The sequence below is a fragment of the Triturus cristatus genome, chromosome 2_2, assembly GCF_964204655.1.
Source record: "Triturus cristatus chromosome 2_2, aTriCri1.1, whole genome shotgun sequence".
Lineage (NCBI taxonomy): Eukaryota > Metazoa > Chordata > Amphibia > Caudata > Salamandridae > Triturus > Triturus cristatus.
Window position 1 is genome coordinate 755361993 of NC_140582.1, and position 25523 is coordinate 755387515.

A 25523-nucleotide genomic window follows, 5' to 3' on the forward strand; every position below is an offset into this window, starting at 1 on the left:
ATGGATTAGTCTCACCCAGGACGTAAGTGTGCTCATAGGCGTCCATAAAGAGAATAGCTAGATCTGGAGCAAAACTTGCCCCCATGGCCACCCCTTTAGTTTGTACATAGAAATCGCCATCAAAATAAAAAAAGTTTTTCGTCATTGCGATCTCCAGGAGATGAATTAAGAAGTCAGTGGGGACTTGCCATGGCCTTGGACGTTTGTTCAAAGACATTTGAATGGTATCAAGTGCTGCTTTCTGGGGGATGTTAGTGTAAAGGGACGTTATGTCCATCGTCACCAAGAAATTTGTTCTGTTGTTAAAGGGTCGCCCATCAATCAATTGTATGGCCTGCATAGTATCTCTTAAATATGCTGTGGTGTTTTCCGCGATAGGTTTAAGAAATATGTCTATGTATTTACACAGAGGCTCCAGGGCTGACCCGCACGAAGAAATAATGGGTCTCCCTGGCGGTTTGTTCAGTTGTTTGTGCACTTTGGGAAGCGTGTATATTGTGGGCATTCTAGGTCGCTCATTGTTCGAGTAGTCATATTCATGTTTGGTTAAGAAACCCTCTTTTTGTCCATACTCAGAGGTTGATGTTATAATGGTTGATACCTCCTTTGTGGGGTCAGTTCTTAATTTGATGTAATTACCCTCCACCTCTAGTTGAGATAAGATCTCAGTTTTATAATCTTCACGACCCTGAATAACAATTGCACCCCCCTTGTCGACAGGTTTTATAACTATTTCAGTATTGTTCTTCGGTGATTCAAGGGCGTGCCGTTCAAGTTTAGAGATGATATACTTGACGTAGTGTGCCTTTGGGAACCACTCTGAGAGAAGTATTTGGTAACATCGTTTATTTTCTGACAGATAACTCTTTTAAAACCTGTCATGTTGTCAAGTTTTAGTAGCATTAGAAGCCAGTCTTTGCTTATGCGTTGATTAAATGAGTTAGGCTTTGACACAAAAGTGCAGTCCTGAAATATGTAGATTGTGTATGAGTTTTGGTAAACTCCTAGGGATAGTGCTTGTTGTCTAGAATCACACTGTGAGTCTGTGTGCATTTTGAAACCACTGTGAGGTAACATCGTGTATTTGCTGACAGATAACTGTTTTAAAACCTGTCATGTTGTCAAGTTTTAGTAGCATTAGAAGCCAGTCTTTGCTTATGCATTGATAAAATGAGTCAGGCTTTAACACTAAAGTGCAGTACTTAAATATGTAGATTGTGTGCAGTACCCTTACCTCTTCTAGACTAGTGAATGAGTTTTGGTAAACTCCTAGGATAGTGTTGCTTGTCTAAAATCACACTGTGAGTCTGTGTGCATTTGGGTAAGGATTGTGAGAGAAGCATTTGGTAGCATCGTGTATTTGCTGACAGATAACTGTTTTAAAACCGCTCATGTTGTCAAGTTTTAGTAGCATTAGAAGCTAGTCTTTGCTTATGCATTGATAAAATGAGTCAGGGTTTGACACTAAAGTGCAGTACCATGTACTATTCTCTTCACTGCGCCAGTAGTCTGATGATTTAGTCAGTTTCCAAGTACTCATGTTGTGAACGATACATTACCACATAGACTGCTTCAAATGTCTATGCAGTATGCATGCAGTCTTCTAACATACTATACACTTGTCTTTCACACCTTCAATTCGCTAGTCAGTATCCATACAGTCCAGCAAACATCATGTCAATCAATCAATCAGGAACATTCATAGAGCGCGCTACTCACCCGCGAGGGTCTCAAGGTGCTGGGAGGGGGGTGACGCTACTGCTCGAAAAGCCAGGTCTTGAGGTGCTTCCTGAAGGAGAGATGGTCCTGGGTCAGTCGTAGGGGGGTGGGGAGGGAGTTCCACGTCTTGGCCGCCAGGTAGGAGAAAGATCTTCCTCCGGTGGTGGTTCTGCGAATCCGTGGGACGGTGGCGAGGGCGAGGCTGGCGGAACGGAGCTGGCGGGTAGGTGTGTAGAACGTGAGGCGGGTATTGAGGTATTCGGGGCCCATGTCGTGGAGAGCCTTGTGTGTGTGGGTGAGGAGTCTGAAGGTGATCCTCTTGCTGACGGGGAGCCAGTGCAGGTCTCTCAGGTGTGCAGAGATGTGGCTGTGTCGGGGAATGTCCAGGATGAGTCGTGCAGATGCGTTCTGAATGCGCTGGAGTCTTTTCTGTAGTTTGGCGGTGGTCCCAGCGTAGAGGGCGTTCCTGTAGTCCAGTCGGCTAGTGACGAGGGCCTGGGTGACTGTCTTCCTGGTTCCAGTGGGGATCCACCGGAAGATCTTTCGGAGCATGCGGAGGGTGTTGAAGCAGGAAGATGTAACGGCGTTGACTTGCTTGGTCATCGTGAGGGAGGAGTCAAGGGTGAAACCCAGGTTGCGTGCGTGGTCCGTGGGCTTGGGGGCGGTGCCCAGAGCAGGGGGCCACCAGGACTCGTCCCAGGCAGAGGGGGATGGTCCGAGGATGAGGACTTCCGCCTTGTCTGAGTTCAATCAGATCACTCCCTTTGCACTACTCTAGTGACCCATTCAGCACCAAGTACTAATCCATTCACTGTGCCAAAAGCCAACAACTTATAAATTCACCCAGGCACTCTCCTTACTGTACTCTAATCATCCAGTCAGTACCCAAGTACTCATGCAGTGAGCCAGGCCTTAGCACATGGACTGCTTCAAATGCCTATCCACTATGTATGCAGTCCTCTTAACCACCTACACAGTTGTCTTTCACACCTTCAATTCCCCAGTCAGTATTCATACACTTCTAGCAAACACCCTGTTACTCACCCAGTGTGTCTCCTTATAGTACTGTAATCATTCAGTCAGTTAGCATGTAGTCTTTTAGTGAGGTAGGCTTCAGGGCATGAACTGCTTCAAAGTAGTATGCACTATGCATGTAGTGTTTTAACCATCGTCACACTTGTGGTTCAGGGCTATAGTTTCTTAGTCAGTTTTTACATAAAATGTGTTTGTACAGTAATGGAATAGTATAAATTTGAAAGTTATTAATATAGTTGTGATTCTTTTTTTTTTTTACAGATACTGTTTTTCAACATTAAAATAGAGAAATCATGGCAGAAAAAAAAAGAAAAAGAAAAGAAACTCAGAAAGGCGCAGGAGCAGGAGTGTCTCTCATCTGTCGGCATTCTTCTCGTACAAGATTGTTCGGATGAAGGGTCCTTAGGTGCTTCATCATACTTGCGGTGCCGCACGAGTATTTCTTGTTAGGATCCCCTCACGACAGCACTCTTTTGCAAATCTTGCACGTGACCAAGGTGGCATTGGTCTTTGTTTGCCCCTCAGGAAAAGTAAAACATTTCCACGTCACTGAAGAAAAACGTTGTGGGCGTGGTGCCTCCCCCAAAAATTCATCCTTAGATTCGGTGAATATTTTTAAGCGACAACATTTACAGTTTTTGTAAGTTAAACTTATAAAATTTTGTTAGCCATAAGCATTTTATATATGTGTGATTTGTATCTTGTGGTATTTTACTGAGAATAGCATGTTGTTTTTTTTTTAACAATCTTTCTGATTGTTTTTTTTTGCCCGCTGTTAAGTGATGAGTACGATTTAAATCACTATTTTTAGTGAAATTTAATATATTCTGAGAACAGCAAAAAAGGCAAACAAATTACTTTGTGAAAATTATGCTGTGTTGTAAAAAATGTATTATTACATGTTATAATTTTTTTTTCTTTACTTTCACAGATCCAAATTTTAAAATAAGCAATTTATATGAATTTAGATTGCAATGAAAATCTGAAAAAAATGTATACCATTTTTTATTCCTATTATTGTGAAGGTAAATTTAACTAAGTCTCAATATGCAGACTATGGAGGTCTGCAAGAAGCTACAAAGTTGAAACACGTTTCTAAAAACACTCTGTTTATACCTATGTAGTTTTGAAATCTGACCATAATCAGATATCATGTGAGATTTGAGGGGTTCATAATATTTCCCATTGTATCTATTGAAGGACCGCAATCATTTCAATCATTCTTCTTTGAACATCTTTGCAGGCAAAACTCTGTGCTTACCTTCTATCATTCGCAAGGAATTTTAAAACCGGAAATATGTCACTTTTTGTAACATAGTTATTGCGCAAGACACTCTTTCATATTTACAAAGAGAGGAAAAGGCACTCTGTGCACTTTTTATACTCCATGTAAATACAACCTCATTATGCACACCACTTTGCGTTGAAAAGGTGTTCTATAAGTATTGTTGTGCATGATTGCACTGAATACTCATAGAACAAGACACATGTCTAGATTTATCAGAAATCATAAAACTCGATATGTGTGTGAATGCTGCACCATTCTAAAATTGGTGTAGGAAAGCACAACAAGGAGAATTGTTTTCATTTCTCCACATTTTTATATCTTCAATGCATGCTGAAATGTTCATCATACATTGAAGGAGAAAAATGCATTTTCTCATTGTTTTTGTGCAGGAAGGTGTGTCTTCCTGCAGAAAAACAAACAGCACATGACACAGATATCCTTGCACTATGGTGCAAGGGTGCCAGTGTCACCACATGGCTGCAGTTTAAGCAGCCGTGCAGAGAGAAGCATAGATTTGCAACATATTTATGTACATATGTTGCATCCCTGTGCTTCGGAAGTACTACAGCACACTGCAGTTAAAGAGGTTACTATGTGATGCTGCAACACTTCCTCATAGTTCTGCACTTATACATTCACCATACGCTACTAATGCATTCATTCAGTGCCGCACGAGTATTTCTTGTTAGGATCCCCTCGCGACAGCACTCTTTTGCAAATCTTGCACGTGACCAAGGTGGCATTGGTCTTCGTTTGCCCCTCGGGAAAAGTAAAAAATTTCCACACCACAGATGAAAAACGTGGTGTGCGTGGTGTCTCCTCCAAAAATTCATCCTCAGATGTATGAGGAGATGCAGGTGATGCCTGCTGCCCTGAAGCCATTTTTGGTTGAAAAAAGTTAGAGCTAAGTGAAATCTTAGTCCCAAAGATCTTCTTCTCTGCAAAGAGATGCTTCTCCAAAGAAGGTGAAAGAAGAATGATTGAATTGGGTGGGGTCGTTCAATAGTTAGAACAGGAAGTGTAATGAACCAATCTAATCTCTTTTTTTGCAGGTCTCATGGGATCCGCGCACCCTGCGCTTACGCATTACGCACCCAGCGCGCATCCGCGAAATTGAATTAAAAAAAAATATAGGATTAGATGTAAAAATATATTACTTTTAAGACTAGTTTAGAGTTTATCTTCAATTAATATTCACATGAAACACATATATATGTCTTTTTAAATGTTAAATATTTCGCGGGATACGCGCACCTACCGCGTCATAGACGCAGATGACGCATCGCGGAAGCGCGGAAACGTCGCGTTACGTACGTCGCGTATAGGCTGGGAGTCGTGTACCGGTCGCATTGCGATCGCGCACTAAACACGTACCCAACGCATACCATGCGTGGATGCTATCGCGTAGGGATCGAGAACGGTGCGCATAGGGTGCGCGGATCCAAAAAACATGGAAAAACAAATATAAAATAAAGTTTTGAACATATAGGTCAAAAATATTTTTAAAAATATAAAAAATATGTTTGAACAACCCAATAAAAACAAATAATATTTTTTAATTTTTAAAATAATTAATTGAAAAAATAAGTTTAAAAAATGGTGATAAAAACATAAATAATGAAATTGACACACTGAATTTGAAAAATGTAGAAATCCAATGAAAATCATTAAACATGATATCTTTAGAGATAAGTTATAGATAGGAATTAGCATTCAAAAAACCTTTGAAATTCACTGAAAAAAACATAGGTTTCATGCACGTTATAGTTAGGAATTGGCATTTAAAAAACCTTTGAAATTCACTGAAAAAACCAAAGGTTTCAGGGGTGTTATAGTTAGGAATTAGCATTTAAAAAACCTTAGAAATTCACTGAAAAAAACATAGGTTTCAGGGGCGTTATAGTTAGCTGGACATTTCCCTCGTACAAAACCCTAGAAATTCCCCTGTTATAGTTAGTTCAGTTAAATATAACTTGCGCCCCCGCAATGCACTGCTGATGACGTCACATATTACATCGCTCATGATATGGTCCGTGACATCACTGATGACATCTCAAATGAGATCACTGATGACATCACTGATGATGTCATCCATGTGATAAATTAGTGCACCTTCTCACACCCTAATATAACCTTTGATACACCGGCTCAAAATTTCAGACGGCCATTTTGAAAACCATAGATACTCCAATACCAATAACTACATACCCACTCATTGACTCTTAGGTCTACATACATCTCCACTCACTCACCTGTACAGTCACTCATACTTACAGTCACTCCGTACAAGACTATCATATGCATTTATACACCTATATAGACACTCACACACCGCCAATCATCCATTGAGGTACTGACACACCTAGTCAGTCATGCAAATAATTAAACACAGTCCAATTTACTCACCTATACAGTTAAACACACTCAAGTTCACTTACTCATAAAAATACTAACAAATTCTGACACTCTTATACAATTACTAATACAAGCACACACTCATCCATACAGCCACTCCCGCAATCACACACTCTCACATATAGATAGTTATATACTCTTACACACATATACACTGCGTTTCACATATTTAGTTACTGACACATGTACAACTGAGATATACATTCAATCACTAACACACCCATACATACACTAACCCAACCATACAGTTCATCACAGTTGCACTCTTAAAACCATGCACCCATAGAATCACCCACTCACACATCTATGCACACACACCCTACCCACACATACACTCAGGCACCCATACAGACAACCAATCAATAACCCATATAGACACTCATATAGCTATTCAAAAAACCATGCAGCCACTTATACACCAACACACAGACACATAGAGACATTCACACAGTTTAGTGACTAGTCTGCAGTAAGATACATTTAATGACTCACGTATAGAGTCAGTTACGCACCTAGAAAATCATCCATTCACACACTTGTACACCAAATCATTCTTCAACAGGCCTTTCCCTATATATATTAAACATATTAAAACAGTACAGAAACACATACTCACTGGATGATGTCATCAGTGATGTCATCAGTGATGTCATTTGAGATGTCATCAGTGATGTCATCAGTGATGTCACTGACCATGTCATAAGTGATGTAATATGTGACGTCATCAGCAGTGCATTGCGGGGGCGCGAGTTATAGTTAGCTGAACTAACTATTACAGGGGAATTTCTAGGGTTTTGTACGAGGGAAATGTCCAGCTAACTATAACGCCCCTGAAACCTATGGTTTTTTCAGTGAATATATATATATATATTTCTTTTTGGAGTTTCTGTTTTTAGTCATCATTTTCTACATGCAACGCAATGCTCCTCGAGTTTCGGTTGTGTATTTCTGGCACAGTACAATTGATTGATATGGATGTATTGACTTGATCCAATACATCAACATGCATGTAGAAGAGTTTCCTAATGTTGTAACCAGGGGGCACTTGCTTGTCTGAATCCCTGGCCATTGTCCAGATATTTGATTATGTGATACTCAGAAATGACTACAACTACTCTTACCCTTTAAATAACTGTTATGGCTTTTTAATTCAAACATGTTTGTTTCTCATTCGTACAGGGTTAGTTGTCCAACCTTTGGCTAGAGGGGTGTGGTTCACTCTCCATAAAACACAGAACTATTTAACCCCTTCGCCGCGGCAGGAATTCTGCCGCGGTGCTAGGGGGGTTTGGGGGCAGTTGCGGTGCCGCCGTGCTCGTGACGGAACCACTCCGTCATGAGTCACGGGCGAGCTGTGCTCATGACGGAGTGGTTCCGTCATGACTCCGCCCACTGCGCTAATCGCCCGCACAGGCGGGGAATTAGCGCCGTGTGGGCGGAGCGGCCACCAACGGCCGCAGCATGACGGAACCACTCCGTCATGAGCACAGCGCACCCGTGGCTCATGACGGAGTGGTTCCGTCATGAGCACAGAACGGGTTAAAGACCTGTATGAATTTCAGGTAAATAGAGAACCTTGGTAGATTTGCCTATGTGCACATGACATTTACGATGAGAACATTACACAACCTGCATGCATTATACAGCGAGATGAGTTAGGAAAAACAGTGTTCCCTTTAAGTTATATTCATCCTATAGGGTATATTTAAACTTAAATGATCCCACGTCCCATATAGATGCTGAAAGACTAGAGTACTACTTCACATATGTTGCACTACTTAGATTATGCCAGATTATTTTTTGTGTAAATCCTAAACATCCAACTGTCACATCTGACCTTTTTTGTTTGGAATATGGCTAGTCCTCCTATTCTACTTTTCCCAGTAATGTTGACCACATTCTGATACTCTTAGTATTTCTCAAAAGTACCACAACTTAAAATGCTATCACTGTCTGTCTTTGATGCATTGTGAATTGTTCTGCATGACCAGTCTAACTCACCTACCATGTATGTTGACCTCTTTATTACTTTTTAATACTTTTCATGATACGTCATATTTCTCAAATTAATCAAAATCAAAGTGTTTAGGGTTACATGTCTTATGGTGCACTCTGAAGCCCGGCTCCATGGAGTTTTTACTAATATATAAATTGGTAAATTATCAAATTAGGACATTTCTGCTTAAGGACGGTCAATGTGGACAACACTCAAGCTGTGTTTCCTTATTTATGGATAGAATGTAGGGTAAAAGGTCAGATGAGGTAGGAAGCTGTCCTCTCTGCAGACAGACTTCGGCAACCAGTTGCGTTAAATGCTTTCATGGTCACTCATCCCCACACGCCTCGTCACAGAACATGCTGTTTTGTACTTTCGATAACACTCGGTCCCTCTGGCTCAAGAATTGAACTACTGTGCCTCGATGCACACTTTCGAACAGATTCAGAAGTCCTCACTGGATCTAGACGTGATCCCTGTGGGAAGGATGAGAGTTGCTGCTGTAGGGGCCCCAGCAAAAAGGTTATATGAGGAGAATGCATTTTATTCATATTGAGAGAGGTCGATAACACCAGCATTAAGCTCTGCTCATGCAGTGTTCTCCATGAGACCAAAAGGATTTAGTGGGGTAAAAAAGGCTTGAGAATAAAGGATTGTGAAAGAACTGGCCAGGCTGAATATTTGTTTAGGAAGTTCACTGTCCTAATGTTTCCCAATCTGTGAACAGTGCAAACGCGTGGGTGGTCTGATTTAAGCAGTAGCAGGGACAGAAGAATGTGAGCAATAATTGACTAATACAGCTAATTACAATAATTAGGATTGCTTGAGTTTGAGGGTAAATATATTTGCAGATTAGATTCCATAGTAATGCCCGTACTGATAACAATTCTGGCCATATATGGAGACACACCATTAACAACTGAACTAGTCCCTCCAACCTAAATAAAGGATGTTATTATTACTTAATTTTTCTACTGGGAACTGAGTCGTGATTTACGAAGATCTATGCTTTGCATCTTTCCGCCTATGAAATGTTAGCAGTCTTATTTTTAAAGTGTTCACAAAACTCTCCAGGGATATGCAGAAAATCTACGCACAGAATTGATTCCGTGCAGTGTCCATTAGCAAACCACAGGAGTAAGTGTAGGTGACACTTACAAAGCAAGTGCAACTTTTTTCTACAACTTTAAAAAATGTGCTCTGTTGGAGAAGCACCTTTGGCTAGCACCCCATGTAGTAATTACTGTTTAATAGAATGCTTCATCTCACCTTTTTACAGTCGCTTATCCTTTCAAATAACAGGTTATTTATACCCAACTTAACTCGATGGATGTCAGGTAGAGTTCACCTTGTCCGTATTTACGCTCTGCAGGTCACAGCAGAGAACATTTACAAGCATTATATGTGTTTTCAGGGTAGGAACAGCCATGCAAAATGTCAGTTGACACCAACAAGCCTTTGTCTTTGGGAATGTTTCAAACATTTTGGATGGCAAATAACCTTACAATCCTCTGGCCTTTCCCTATACCACCACATCCCTAAATGTAAGACTGCGGAAAAACCTACCAACAATTTTCATCAGTTCTTAATGGAAAATACAGTCAGAAATATCTGTAAATCGAGGCTCAATGAGTAGGGAGTTGGAATTTGTGATCACAAATTCAAATTTGTGCACAACAAAAGTGTAAATTATGTACACATAGGAAGTTGTGAAGGGGTCCCATGATTATCAGTGTCAGACGTGTGAAAGACTCAGTTGGTCCATGCTTCTTACAAACAGACGTCTGCCGCAGGCGTTTAGCCCGTTGATCTACATTACTAGCCATTGTTGTTCAATAAACTGCAGACAGATTCTATGTGCTTGAGTTAATGCAAGAGGTAAAACCAGCACAAAAGGCTACGCAAGCTTCAAGCAGCCACTCCTTCTTTCAATAAAGCACTGCCCCCTGGGCAGACATGAGTTCGCAGCTGCCCTGATGATGGTAATAGAGTGCACTGCAGCGCAGGCCAGAGAAGTGAGCCCTCACCATAATATGGCCCCAGAGCCCTTTGGCCATATTCAAAACAGCAAACAGATGCCTGCTAGCAGACCCACAGGTGGGCTGGAAATTCCTATACAAAGGATCTAATGAGGCATTCAAATATGTAGAGGATATCGTACCCACGTGTGGGTAAGATCCAGAATGGAAAAAAAATGCAAGAGGTTTGCCAGCATCCCAAAACAAATGGTTATATGGTTGTTCAACACATATTTGCTGTACAACTGTCTAGGAATGGGAAAGCCCCCTTACCTGCCATTATTGAACAGACAGGAGATTATCTGCATGAGAAAATCTGATGTATGGATAGAAATGTTCTCTGATCCTGATTTTGTGCATCAGGATCAGGAACTTTCCAGTTGTTTGGATGCATATTTTCCATTTATATGTATAAAACACTTTACCAAGAGGGCTCTCTACTGCTTCCTTCCTTCAGGAAGAAAAAGTATAAAGAATTTAGAATGCTCTCATATACAGACAGTAATTATTTTGACAATCAAGGGTTTTCACATGTTTACGGGGCTGACATAAGAAGACTTTCTACTGTAATACTTTCAACTCAACATAGAAATGAAAACTTTGAAATACAATGAAAGAACAGTGCTAGACCCAGCAGTTTCTGGCTGGCTGGGGCGCATCAAAGCCATGCAGAATTTACCGTCTAGATAGGATGAGTACGATACACTTGTCCGATAACCTGTGCTCACCCTTGGGTAGATAGGCACAGAGCAGTCAGGCTTATCCTCAGGACCAAAGTGCAAAGTACTGGCACATCTCCCACCATCACATCACCATGTGTATGCTACAAAAAGACTCTACAGCGTATGTATAAAACACTGGTCTTTAAATTACACATTGAAACCAAAGCAACATACACATTGGATATATACTTTCTAGTAATATGCAATTGTCAAACTCTTCCATTAGCAGCAGAACGGCATGAACAAATATATACTAGTCATAGGAATTTACTTGCCCCATTATCCCCTCAGCTATGTAAGCAACATAAACCTATGTGCGTACTTCCCCAAGGTGTTCCTGATCCAAGAAATCCCTTCCACTTCAAGAGCAATCGATCAATCAATTAATGGCCATTTATAAAGCGCACAGTTACCTCGACCGAGGTACGCTAGCAAAACAGACTAGCGAGACTGAGCAGATATTATTACTACTTCCCCTGCCTAAAGAGCCAGGTTTTTAGGGCCTTTCTGAACTCATGTTCCATTTCCAACAAGCACAGGTGGCTAGGCAAGGAGTTCCAAAGTTTGGCAGTATTAACCATGAAGGACCTACCCCCTTGTTGCAACTTTGCAAAATGTGGGACACAGAAGAGGCAATGCTGCCTGTCCTATCTGTTCCTGTCGATATAGGCTAAGCCTCAACTTGAGGTAGACTGCGCCTATTCTATGGGTGGCCAAAAAAGCAGGGGTTAGTGCCTGAAACTCAATTTAAGGCTGGCAAAAAGGGACCCACAGGATTAGCCTAGCATCCGCATTCTGAACCATCTGCAGCCCATGAGTCAGGTAGTTAGGCAACCCTAGGTAGAGGCAATTGGCATAGTCCAGCTGAGAGGTCACCAGTGCATTGGCCATAATCCTACGGCTCTCATCCGGCAGAAAATGTAAAAATGTTCTGATAGATCTCCTTTTCCTATAACAGCTAGCAGAGATTTGACAGACTTGCGCCATAAAGGAGAGGTCCTTCTCCCACCTGACTCCAAGATTTCTAGGGACGGGCAGGAGGCCCAACTCTCTAGGCCACCAAAGGCACGACGAGGGAATAGATGCTTGACTGAAGAACAAGACCTCAGTCTTGTCTGCATTTAGTTTCAGGCAATTTTCGTTCATCGAAACCGCAATGTTTTTTAAGCATTCCTTAAATTTATGGAAGGCTGCCGTGGATTGTTCTTTAAAGGAGAACACCAACTGAGTGTCGTCTGCATAGGAAACTACCTTAACCTTCCAAGTGGAAATAGGAGCAGCCAAAGGAGCAAGGTAGATATTAAAGAGCAGCGGACTCAAGGCAGAACCTTGAGGTCCTCCAAAAGTTGTTTGAATGAGGAGGAGAAAGGGCAAAGGAAAACCTGTTGAAACATTCTTCAAGATAAGAGTGGATCCAGTCATGTGCCACCCCCTGCACACCAATCAATATGTTGCAATCTTTCCAACAAAATTGAATGTGACACTGTATCAAACGCAACTGATAGGTCCAACAACACTAACATGGCAGATGAGCCACCATCAACAGCCACGCTCACTGATTCAGTGACACAGGGACTTCAACCAGCGCTGCCTCTGTGCTATAGCCTGACCGGAAGCATGACTGGGAGTCATGTAGGAGACTGTTAGACCTGGCATTTCTTGGCGTGGTTACCCCTGACTTTTTGCCTCTACCTCCACTATTTTTGACTGACTGATGCTTTGGACACTTTGCCACTGCTAAACAGTGTCAAAGTGCCAGTGCTTCCTGGGTAAAGTGTAATGGTAATTGGTTGTCCATGATTGATATGTTTGCTATACTAGTAAAGTCCCTAGTAAAGTGCACTATGTGTGCCAGGGGTGGTAATGCAAATGCTACTAGTGGGCCTGCAGCACTAATTGTGCCACCCACACAGGTAGCCTTAAAGAGGGAACTCAGACCTGTCCTTGCAGTGCCTGCGCGCAGTTTGTTAAACTGCCATTTTGTTTTGACAAGTGCACCCACTTGCCAGATCTTACTCTTACCTGTCTATGCACATCAGACACCCCTATGGTAGGTCCAAGGTATCCCCTGGACAGAGTGAAGTGCATGTGAAAGGTAGGACATGTACTAAGGTGTGTACCATGTCCTGACAGTGAAATAATCTCCATTTCTTTGTCCAAAGCATCCAAATATTCTCTAGGTTTTATTTCTTATGCAAAATATCGGGTATGTCCCTCATGAATCACCTTAAGTTGCACCGGATTGATAAGGTACATCTGAATATTCTTCTCCTGGAAAGGCTTTATTAACTGCCTCAGCCTCCAGCATCTCTCTACCGTTCAGTGGCAGAAAATAGGCCGAATGAAAAACGAGACCCCTCCGCTTGATCTCTTTGTTTCTGGTCTGGCCTTCTCTGAAATTGCCTGTCGCAGGAGGAAATTGCCAAAGAATACAAGAATTGCCCGTGGTTTATCCCCCTCTTTTGGTTGGGCTCGTGGCTTAAACGGGGTGCTGTGTGCTCTTTGAATTTCAACTGCCCAATTCCACTCCCGCAGCTCCGGAAATGAGGACTTAAAAAGATCGATTACATATGCCCTGGTGTCAGACCCTTCCGCCCCATCCGGGACCCCCAGCACCCTGAGGTTATTCCTCCTCTGCCTATTCTCAAATTCTTCCAGTTTCCACTGGATATCCTTGATTTGAGAGCCTTGAGCCACCACCTGGATTGATGCGCTGGCCGCTTCTGCTTCAGTTGAAACTATTCTTTCCTCAAGGTTTGTCACCCTCTCACCTACATTTATACATGCCTTAGAGAGCTTCCTGACGACCCCTTGCATTCTTCTGATTGCGGCCTGCGCCTTATGACTATCCTGGCGCGTTTCTTCCCTATGAGAGAGGATGGCCTGATGTATTACCTCCAGCGTGGAGGGGGTAGTGCCAGTTACCACCAGGGATTTACCTACTAAGTGGCCCGATAATGAGGTAGCAGATGAATAATCCAACCTTAAGTCCTTTCTCCCCCAACCTTGTGTGACTGAGCGCAGGTTTGATTTTTTCGCTGTTATGGGGAGGTCCGGATTACTATCCTCAGGATCTGAGTCCAAATTGCTGGCCCCTGGTGATGAGCTCAGACCATCATCTGACCATTCTGCCCCCTCTGAAACAGAAAAGAAGCAGTCACTGGGCTCCTTATCGAAATCGGTTCCATTCTTGTCCCCTGCCAGCAGATCTGTTGCCAAAATCATGCTACTCATCTCCAGCGCTGAGGCATGATGCCGCAATCCCTTTCCTTCTACAGTTCCACTAGATACAGGAACTTTGTCCGGAATATTCTTGCCATCAGTAACAACATTTTGACTTATAGCCACTGCCTCCCGTTCTTTAATAATACCGCATTGAGCCGGGGGGGCCAGTATCACTCTGGACGCGTCTGCTGTACTATGCCCCCCATTGGGAGCCAATATGGAGATATTCTCCTCACCACCAGAGTCAGGACTGGGGCCCTCGCCCTCGACCTCCACCCCCTGCCCTTCGATAAAGTCAGTGTCCCCTGTGGCCCTTTCGTTTGGAGTGTCTGGGATGCCTTGAGATACTTCAAAAATCTCTGCTGGGCTCACCTCTTTGTTCCGCCTCCCCTTCACACCGCCCTTCTCAGCTTTTGCTGCCGCTGCCTCAGTCTGCGGCTCTTTTCCCCGCATTCCTTCATCCTTCCCCCACACTGAGTACCCGGCTGGGTCCAGTGTGAGTATAGCTCCATTTTCTTTCCACTTGACCGGTGTTCTTCACTTCTAACACGTGGCTGAGCGCATTTTTACTATTTTTTCAGATGTCCCTATATTATTAGGTCCTGAAGAGACCCTGCATCATTGGAAGGGTCGAAACGCCGTCGACATATAAAAAAACAAATCATTGTCTCAGCACTGGTTACTCAACACAGTGTCTGAGTATACCTAAGAATTGTAAATGGTCGTTTTCTGAATGTTGGAAACCAAGCTGTAAATGTCACAATTGTCACCAGTTTGATTTTTGGTTCCATTACACACTGGGGACACTAAGCACTACTTGTTGTATATATTTGTAAAGTCTCTTTAAAATTGATATAAACTGTGAATACTCAATCATACTGTACTCAGCCTCCTTTCTGTCTGAAATCCATATGACCCATTATTATTGCCATTGTGCTTTTTCATTTTCAACATAGTTTATTATTGTTTCCACAAGAACCTTTGTTTCTTGACATACAATATTTACCCTGGTTCGTTGTGAGTAGGGTTTCCCTTGTGTTTCTTATTACACCAAGGTCAATATGTGGCATACCTATGCAAGGCTCAGCTTTCAAGGTCAAAAGAGCATCTTGTGTCCATGTAGTGGCCTGCTGCTGGCTTTTTGAGCAGGGTGGCTGATGCTGGCTGTGATCCGAATGTGGACGGGTGCAGACGGGCTTGACTTTGGCGTGCCATTGGCGCGCCTCCTGCACGCTTCTGCTGCGCATCAATGTCACTGTTTTCATTACATAGCAGCCGGGAGGAAAAACTTGACACCTGGACTGCAAACTCACCCAAAATTTCATCTGATACTAGCCCCTTCAGAGCAAGGAAAAATGGGGCTCCACTCAGCAGCAGCAATGAGGAAATGCCCAGAAATAAAGTCCTCCCAAATGGGGTAGTTGCAATTAAGGTGTGTGCAAATTGTAAGAAAAGACGTGCAGAAGAAAAAACATTTAGAATGAGTACTGATGCCCCTTACAGTGCACACTGCAACACGCAGAGGTGCACACAAACAATCCCCCCAACTACAGAACACACCGCAACACTACAGCAGGGACGCAACAACACAGGCTTACTCAATCTGAAAGTCTGCCCACAGAAACATATATGCAGGCTGTTCAGAGTTATTCCACTTTCCAGCTAAAATATTAGCATAAAACACAACTTTCCCAATACTGCATGCGCCTAATAGTTGTAATGGCCAAGAAATCACAGGTTTTGACTATGCCTCGTGACCCAGCCACTCAAACTACACCAGCCAATGATACACGTTGCACCTGCTGGCGACACTTTGATTAGATGGATAGGACTACCTAGAGCGGAAGAAAATAGTTATGGGTCTCATCCATCCAGATTAGGTCCTCAGGCAACCAGAAGCACCTTCACAATAGCGGGATCACTGTCACCTTCCGTAGGCAAAAGACTCTGACACTAGAAGCTGGCAAACTTTCAGTTTGGAGAATGGTTTCCCCTCCAGCGGAGGTGCAAGCTGAAGTAGCTTCAGGCAACCAGCCGTGGGTGCACACAAGGCACAACAAGACCCCTGGGGTCCGGTCACGATATTCTCAACAACAGAGTACCTTGTGGCGTGGGTCTGCGGAGAGGGAGACAGCAACATCGTAGTGAGGCTGGGATGTCCGGCATTGTTGTCCTCCCAATTGGAGGTCGGAGTCAGTCTAAGCTAGTAACTCAGGTCCTGTGGACCTAGCAAACTTCCCCTGCAGTCCTCAAGCTCATCACACTATGGCCCCCCAGGTGGGCTGCTGATAGTTATAAGCACACTCCTCTGCACAGTGTGATTCCTGAAAATGTCGGGACGGTCCTGGTCGGAACCGACAATCACTTCCACCTGTTTGCACTGCACCCTGCATGTTACTTACGGTCTCGTGGAAACAGGAAGATCCTTTCTGTCCCTGGGATCTCATGGGTAGGAGGCCAGCCAACCAGTCCTTGGAGAGTGCTTCGGGACACGGGCCACGACAGTTGGCAATTAGCTACAGGCCAGCAACATCCAGACAAAATCCTCCAAGTGATATCCCATTCATAGAGCACGACAAGCCCCAGGCCACCACAAGTCTGCAGATAATCCAATTGTAGTCCCTCCTGCCCTAATAGTTCCTCTTGTTGATGTTTCAGTGTCGAACTAGCGTTGTGTGGTTTCAATCCCCAAAGCATCTCTAATTCCTGAGGGCAGAGCCCCACTAGTTATACTCACAATGGCCATTGAAGATGAGATCAGTTTAAAAGGCCACCTTTGAAATGCACGGGCCCTCTCTAAATTTTGTCCTGTCTGCCATCCTACCCCGGGAGGCTTGATCAATATCTTTAGTGGGGCCAAGACCCTGCCCCTTGGAATGCAGGTGCCAATACTCACCCTCTTAACCATTCCAGGAAGGCACCTCAGAGATCTGCAATTACCCTTGAGTCCCTAGTTTACTAGTTTATGGCGGTCTTATCAGAAATGCACAGATGTAGCTGCACCTCCAGCACCCAGCTGTGGACTGGAGTGAGGCAGACAGGCACACAGAGCCACAAGCATGGAAATACCCACTTTTCGAAAGTGGTATTTCAACTGTAGTAATGTTGAATCCACTCTCACCACTGGAGAGGATTCGCCATTACTAACTCATCGATATCTGCATCATGTGCCATTCACTACCAGTCCATGTAGTAGTGCACACGCCCACATGCCCTACCTTTTCCAACACCGCACACTGCACCCAGGGAGTACTCCGATATACCAAGAGAAGTGCAGAACCTTGGCAAGTTGCTTTTTAAATAAAAAGCTGAGTAACAGTAACCTGCAAACACAAGCCTCGTCATGGCAAAGTCCCAAGGCTAGCACAAAGATCAGTGGAAAACTGTGAGGGACAAAAGCAAAAAGTCAATGGAATGCACCCTAGAAAGGGCTGCTTCCAACAAACAGAATCCAAAAAAGGCAAGGCAAGTCAATACATTAAAAAAATAAAACTTTTACACTGTAATACCAATTCACTATGTTGGTGCTTGGTTGATATCAAACACTAATGAATTAAATATATAAGATAGCATTTAGAAGTGTTAGTTCATCTCAACTGAGAAGAAATTTACATTGTTGTTAGAATAAATGAACCTAAAACATCTTATCTGACTCTAAGGAGTTGATTGCCAGTGAAACAAGTTTTTTTCTCTTTTGACATTTATTAAGTGCATTACTGAAGCTTTTGATATTATCCTACTCTATTTTTTATTGGTTTCTGCACACAAGCTGTTTTGCTCTATGTTTTGTAAGATGTTAAAATTAAAATATATTTCAGATGATTCTCCACCTGAAGTTTTAAGGATATTGTCCTTAAAAAGTCATCCTTGAGTCTGCTTCATATATCACTTATGCAACTCTATGGCGCTTATTACGATGTCAGAACCATTGGGGAAACGGGACAGACCGAATTGCAGTCGGCGGTCCCAACCACCTAATTATGATGTGACTGCAAATGATGCGGTCGCATACTCACATTTCCCTAGGGGAGCATGTGCTACGGCCGTAAACCGCCCGAAGTACAAGCTCCCATACGAAAATGGGAGGTTGTGTTCATCCCTGCACCACGTGGACGGTGCCTGCCACACAGTGCAGGGATCAACAAGGGGGCACTATATGTGCACCCTTGGCCCCCAACCGAAGTCTGCAAAAAGAAGTGGGCCCTGCTAGGTGCCCCCAAACTCGATTTCCAACAGACTTCCCATGTCAGAAATCCAGGCATGGAAAGCCTGCTGGAAACCGAGCATCATAATCCAGACGGCGTAAAATGCAGTCAATTCGGATTACAGGCCGGTCTCCGACTGGCAGATGGGATCAGTGAACCCATCGGAATCCATCTGGAATGACCAGCCAGTTTCACTTCCGACAGCCAAAATTGCAATTAGGCGGTCGGAAGTAAAATCGATTAACTCAGTCAGAAAGCCTTGGACCTAAGCTCGGAGGTTTTTCTAACGAGATCCTAATCGGCCCTTAATTGTTTTTCTTGTTAAATTTTAGTATACACTCATATACAAAGTGAAATAATATATGAAACATAAGCATACGTTGAAAATCATACATGAAAGAAGAGTAAACAAATTAGGCTGCAGCCAAATTACAGCCTCATCTGTCTTATTCCAAAATATTTGTAAAAGTGTATTACAATACTGGAGGCAACCATTATACAATCACCTTTTATTGCTGCCCCAACATGCAGCACTTTAAAGAATATTCAATACATCATAAGTAAAACATTCTAGCATAGAATGTCATAACATCATATAGGTCCATTCCAACTGTGAGTCTTCCTCTTTTATTCGCTGCTCCTCAAACAGCTAAGTACATTTTCATTTGTCTTTTGACTATACAATGCCTTATATGTGTATTTTGATTTACAGATAGAAACTTATGAGATAAATGTTGGGCGCATGTTGGATTCCCTTCCAATTTGTGGTTGGGTAATGCGCTGGAGTCATTTTGAGCATTTTTGATTTATATTGAATGTCCGTTGAGAGCTTCGTTTTCAGAGCTCGCTCTTAGTTACTGGTGCTACAGACCTTAAAACAGTAGCCTGTGGAAGCTGCGCTCCACGGCTGAATGGACAAGGTGAGGCACCACCCTCCTAAACCCGGAGGAGAACTGCCTCCCGCAGCCTCCATGCTCAGAAGCAAGCTCTGCTGAGTCCCGACCGGCGATTACGTGCCGGCGGGCCTCAGAGAGCCAGAGCCAAACAATCTGCACACAGAGTGCCCTCCCGCTGACCTCGCATATACGAAGCAGCAGGAGGCATCGGTGAGTGATAAGAGACAAGCGTCCCAAATAAGCGAAGTGAACATAGAGGTAGGACAACTGGCTCGGACCCGTTGTCATCAAACAAAGCTTGTTGCTTGGCAATAATTAAGCCAAGACGAACCGACACTTGGCAACCGGCTAGTCAGTTGTTGGTACTGTACAATATGGATTCAGACGGTTTCAAAAGAAAATAAGCAGATTTATTAAAAAAAAGAAAACGAAAAAAGGGGAAATATTTTAGATAACTTTAAATCCCTACTTAGGTGCTAAGATTATCAGGAGAAGGGAGAGATAATTATATGTATATTTTGAAAGTAAACGGGTGTTTTAGCCAGGTAAGGATGTCAGACGATGACATACAAGGCACAATTGATGCACCCCTTAACCAAGATATGTTTTAAAAAACAGAAGGGATTTAAGTCTATCTTAACAGAGGTAGTCGAGGCTGTATTTGGGAAAAGGCCAAGGGACAATATAACTGAGGAAGACCCCTGTTATCTCCACAAGAGGATGCATCTCTACCTAAAAGGGGAGGTAAGGCCTCAAAGAAATCTAAACACCTCTCAGATGGGACACACACCATGGGTAGCCTGGGCCCTCTAAGTGAATTATTGGGTAGCCAGAGCACTACAGGTGACCAGGGAGATGATACTTCTTATCCTGTCAGTATAAGGCCTAAGGTATACATCCTACCCTTAGGGCATGAAATGCAGTAGTTAAGTCACATATGAATCACTAACCATCTGTGCGCAGGAAAAGCCACACATGCCACAAAGGTACAAGCAGGAGGAAGATCACAAGAACCATGGGGTAGCTGCTCCTCCTGTGGGGCTCGCTCCCTAGCAGAGAAGAAGTGCAGTGTGCTCTAAGGCAATGAGGTTGGGCAGCCCGGTCCCTGGGGCGAGGGTGTGCACAAGCTCTTAGCCCGTGCAGGGTTCCCGGTCACTACACTGCCAGCAGGCCTCCCTTCATGGCGCTGTCTGCAGTGCAGTCTCTCTTCAGGTCAGAGCCTCACCCACCGCTGACATCGGCAGAGGCCTCTTTGCCCTCTCTCTGACTCCAGGCTGCCAGGGTGGCGACTGCCTCTCCTGAGGCTCAGACCACAGCAGTGACGTCCGGGTCGCAGCCCTCGCGCTCCAGAGGATGGGCGGGGCAACCTCCAGACTTCTTATGGCGTTGCCGTTGCCCCAGGAACATGGGGCTGATTCTTTATTGTGTCGGCAGTTTGTAGCTGCGATTATTTGCAGTTTAGGGCCACGTGGCAGGTTACTGCTAAAGTATGCACTGGCCTCCAGGGAGAGTGAGAGCACTTCTCCTACCTCAGCTCTGCCCTCCCATTCCTCAGTAGCAAAAGGGTGGCATGGTAACACCAACGTAAGTGCTCACACGTGCTGAACAGCATAAGAAGTGCTTCACACGCGCTTTTGATTTTGGGGCTGTAGAAATGACGAGGGAAGGACACTCAAGCACTTCACACGCTTACCTTGGAAATTAAAGAAAGGAGGACAGTCCAGTCATTTTTCTGCAGAAGCAGCAACAGCAGGCCAACCCAACCCCTATAATTTATTTAAAAAAGGGGTAGTGCTCCACTCACAGCTTTTCAGCTTCCTCCTCAACAAGCAGGTTACGTGTAGATCCAGCATGGATCTTTTTCCATGAAATCTTTTGTACCCTCGAGACTTTTAACAGGAGGCCAGCACACACAAGCCCTTGGAGATTCTTCACAAGCAGGATACCACAGCAGCGTAAAAACAGCCAATCCTTTTCGTCCTGGCAGCAACTGCAGGCCAACCCCACACAGCACACAGCAAAGGGGCAGTACTCCTCCTGACAGCTCTTCAGCTCTTCTTCTTGGTAGGGTCCACTTGTTCCTTGAAGTAATATAAAGTTCTGGGGTTTCAGGTGTAATACTTGCTACCCAAAATGTCTTTGTTCTCTTTGTGCCAAGGGTCTCTGAACCCAGTCTAAACCAGTCATGTCCTCCCTGGTGCAGCATGGCCACAGGGTGCGGAGACAGCATTGTGCAAAAAGAAACACAGTCTATTCAGGTGTAAGCAAAACTCCTCCCATCACTCTAAGGGCCAGATATACGGCCATGTCATTTAGCGACTTGCAAATTGCGCTCAATTGCGAGTCGCAATTTGCAAGTCGCTAAATGCCATGTACACCAGTGTCTGAGACACTGTTAGCGATTCCCAATGGGGTCGCAAATTGCATGCCTCATGCATAATAATGAGGCACTAACAATTTGCGATCCCATAAGGAATTGCTGGCCCTCGCAGGTATGGTGGTCTGCTTGGCTCAGCAGACCTCCATGCCTGGGACTGCTTTTAAATAAAGCAGTTTTTTTTAATGCAGCCCATTTTCCTTAAAGGAAAACGGGCTGCATTTAAAAAAAGAAAAATGAAACATTTTCGTTTCATTTTTTAAGGTCAGGTAGTGGTCCCTGGGCGGTGACATGCATGCCGTGCTGGAACTTTGTGAGGATACAGACAGAGGGGCACATGTTTTGACCCCCGAATGTATCCCCACGGCAGGGGCAAAGAGGGGCCCTATAGGGTCCCCCTTGTTCCACCACTGCCAGTCTTTTCATGGCGGGACTCCTGCCATGAAATGCTGGCAGTGGCTGAACTTGTAATATGCTGAGCAGGACTGCGCCAGTCCCCGCTCAGCATATTGCGATGTGGCGCAGCTGCACCACTGCCAGGGAACGACTCACCAGACTCGTAATCAGGCCCTTAGACAACCGCCTAAGGCTAGGTGCAATTCATTATGGAATGTCAATTTGGTATTTGATCTATTTGCTTCTTGGCTGGATAATTGCTTTGTCTCTAGAAGGAAAATATCATTCAAATTGGCAACCTTACTATGTTTAATATCATTTAGGAGGGTATCAGATGTAAAATCTCCAGAGATTTGTAATAGGAACAACACTTTAGATGGGTTCACTTTGAGATATGGAAAAGAACAAAAACATTCTCAGAAAACATATTTTATTCCGCTTTTGAGGACTGTCAAAAGTTGTGTGTGGTAAGTGGCATGAAAGTTTACAAACAAACTATGTTAGAGTGCAGACCAGATGGCGAAGATCAATTACTAATTTCATGTTAAACCATTCAGAGGAGTAACATCAGCTACCATTTCTAGATGGGTGTGGACAGTGATGTCCGAAGCAGGAATAGATTTATCTAGATTTGGAGCACATTCATCAAGAGTTGCAATGGCCAATAAGGTTTTTTTGGGCAGGAGGAAGACTTGCAGATATAATTAAAGCAGCAGACTGGGGAAGTGCCAGCACATTTGCACATTTTTATCTTAGACCTGTAGAACACGTGAGCAATGTGGCACTGAAAAGCTTTAAACGTGCCTAACGGTAGCCTCCGGTCTTGTAATGAACTGGCAATTCTCTTACCTTGCATAGAGAATCTTGATTTCGTTAAAGACAACGGAGGCTAACATTATCCCTCCCACAATGCCCTATGTTTCTGTACTGTTAAAGGTATAAACATTACTATGTTCAGATGTTTAGAAATACTTTGTCATAATACAGTATTATTAGACTTAAAAGATGATAAATTAATAATGTTGTTTACAACTTGTAGTGATTTTAACAACAAGATTGATATTGCAGTTTTCTATCTCTGCCATGATTACATTTTGCAACACGAAATTTATTTTCAAACATCTCTATGCAATAAGGTTCAGATGGAACTGAAGTGAGGCGTGGTTTTCGGCACAGATTGGAGCGGAAGACTCACAGTTGACATTTACTTATATGATGTTGTGACATTGTGTGTTGACATATTTTACTTATGATGTATTAAATATTCTTTAAAGTGCTGCATGTTGGGGAAGTAATAAAAGGTTATCGCGTAATGTTAGCCTCCGTTGTCTTTAATGTAATCAAAATTCTATCCACAAGGTAAACGAAGAATTGTCATTCTCCTTGAATGAGGTCAACCTCTCAAGCTTTTGAAACCTTCAACCTTTCAAAACATATACTCTCCATTACAAATGCATGCACTGGCACATTCCAACACTCCTGTATTAGTGTAGATGATTAATTTTTCCATAGTGTGAAAACAGTCACCCAGGCCCTAGTCAGCAGCAGACTCGACTACGGAAACGCCCTCTACGCCGGAGCCCCGACCAAGCTCATCAACAGACTGCAAAGAATCCAGAATGCCTCCGCACGTCTGATCCTCGACGTCCCATGCCGCGACCACATCTCCCCCCACCTGAGGAACCTGCTCTGGCTCCCTGTCAAAAAAAGAATCTCCTTCAAGCTCCTGATCCACGCACACAAGGCACTCCACAAGACCGGCCCAGCTTATCTCAACAGTCGACTCTCCTTCTACGTACCCAACAGGAAACTCCGCTCCGCAGACCTCTCCCTGGCTACCGTCCCACACATCCGTAGAACCACAGCCGGAGGCAAATCCTTCTCCTACCACGCCGCCAAGACCTAGAACACCCTCCCCCTCATCCTACGACAAACCGAAGACCTTCTAGCCTTCAGGAGACAACTCAAGACCTGGCTGTTCGACCAGTAGCAACAGCTTCCCCCCTCTCCCCTCCCTCAGCGCCTTGAAACCCTTGCGGGTATGTAGTGCACTTTACAAATTACTGATTGATTGATTGATTGATTGATAGCCGTAATTGTCGTGGATTACAAAATTAAGGGTGGGATTTTGCTGTGGCAAACCCAGCACTTCCGAAAAAACAGGGTTGGCAACTGCAAAAGGGTGTTATGCCATCTAGTAAATCCATTTTGTGACTCTGTAAAGCCTTATACAATGGTCCAGCATTCTTAATATTAAATAATATTCTGTAAATATCACACAGTTCTTCAAAGTAATGGCAATTCAAAAAGTTTTGTTCCCATCAAGTTCTTTATTCATAACTTCGCTTTTTCAACACGATAAAAGACCGTAGCCAACGCGTTTCATCCTCTCGGACTTCTTCAGGGCAAAAGGAACATTTGCTTGCAGTCTGTACTATGATTCTAAGAGTATTTTTTCTTTTCGTAGATTTCCATAAAATGAAATTGTATCTTAAGTTAAAAATGTACTGTCGCAATCCTAGTTATATATTCGATTCTTTCACTCCCATGGTAGATGGTCAGTCAATGTCAGCCATCCTCCGTGTTTCTTTTCCAAGAAGCTGGCCAGTCAGCGCCACCTCTGCTCATGGGCCCTGTAAAGCCTTTCTAAATCACAAAATGGGTTTAGTGACTCATTCTGAAGCGCAAACAGAAGAGGTGTAAAGGGGCAGTCCCTCCTATTTGCATTTCACAATGAAATGTATCAATGGTTTGGGACGGCAACTGGGACGCAATCCATTGAAAAGTTACTCACTCCTCAAAAACTGTTAGCTCATTCACCAAGGGGAAGGTGTTTCAGTTGGACTGGTTCCTCTTTGAGAAATATGGTTACAAGCCTTGGGGGAGTAGGCATAGGCAGTATTTATTTTATAAAGCAGCACTGGTGCTTTGAAATAAAAATGCTGCTTTACAAATAAAATGTTTTCCTTTAGGAAATGCAATGCAATGCAGGGAAGGTAGTATGGTGTTCCCTATAGGGTATAATACCTGTGTTTTAGTCAATCACAGGCCGATATAAATACTAATATTTGCTAAGTACATCATTCTGTGGCTGGGGACTTTACTTTGACAACCTATTAGTACAAAGGTTGTGTTACAAAATTGCAAACAGGCTGCAAAAGTTGGGGTATAATTTGAGACCACTATTTGCAACGTCTTGTTACATGGGGCTCAAAATATCTAGGTTCCTTG

The 25523-nt window shown here is 43.5% G+C and overlaps 2 protein-coding genes across 5 annotated transcripts in view; both read right to left on the reverse strand.

Moving 5' to 3' along the window:
• LOC146862741 (uncharacterized) overlaps window positions 1-20594 on the reverse strand; it is a 54501-nt gene extending 33907 nt beyond the window's left edge. The window contains exon 1 of the mRNA XM_085642010.1: window positions 20470-20594. Within this exon, the coding sequence (XP_085498136.1) occupies window positions 20470-20536 (67 nt within the window). The 5' untranslated portion in view covers window positions 20537-20594. The remainder of the gene's footprint in view (window positions 1-20469) is intronic.
• SLC7A2 (solute carrier family 7 member 2) overlaps window positions 1-25523 on the reverse strand; it is a 445257-nt gene that overhangs the window by 342431 nt on the left and 77303 nt on the right. The window lies entirely within an intron of this gene.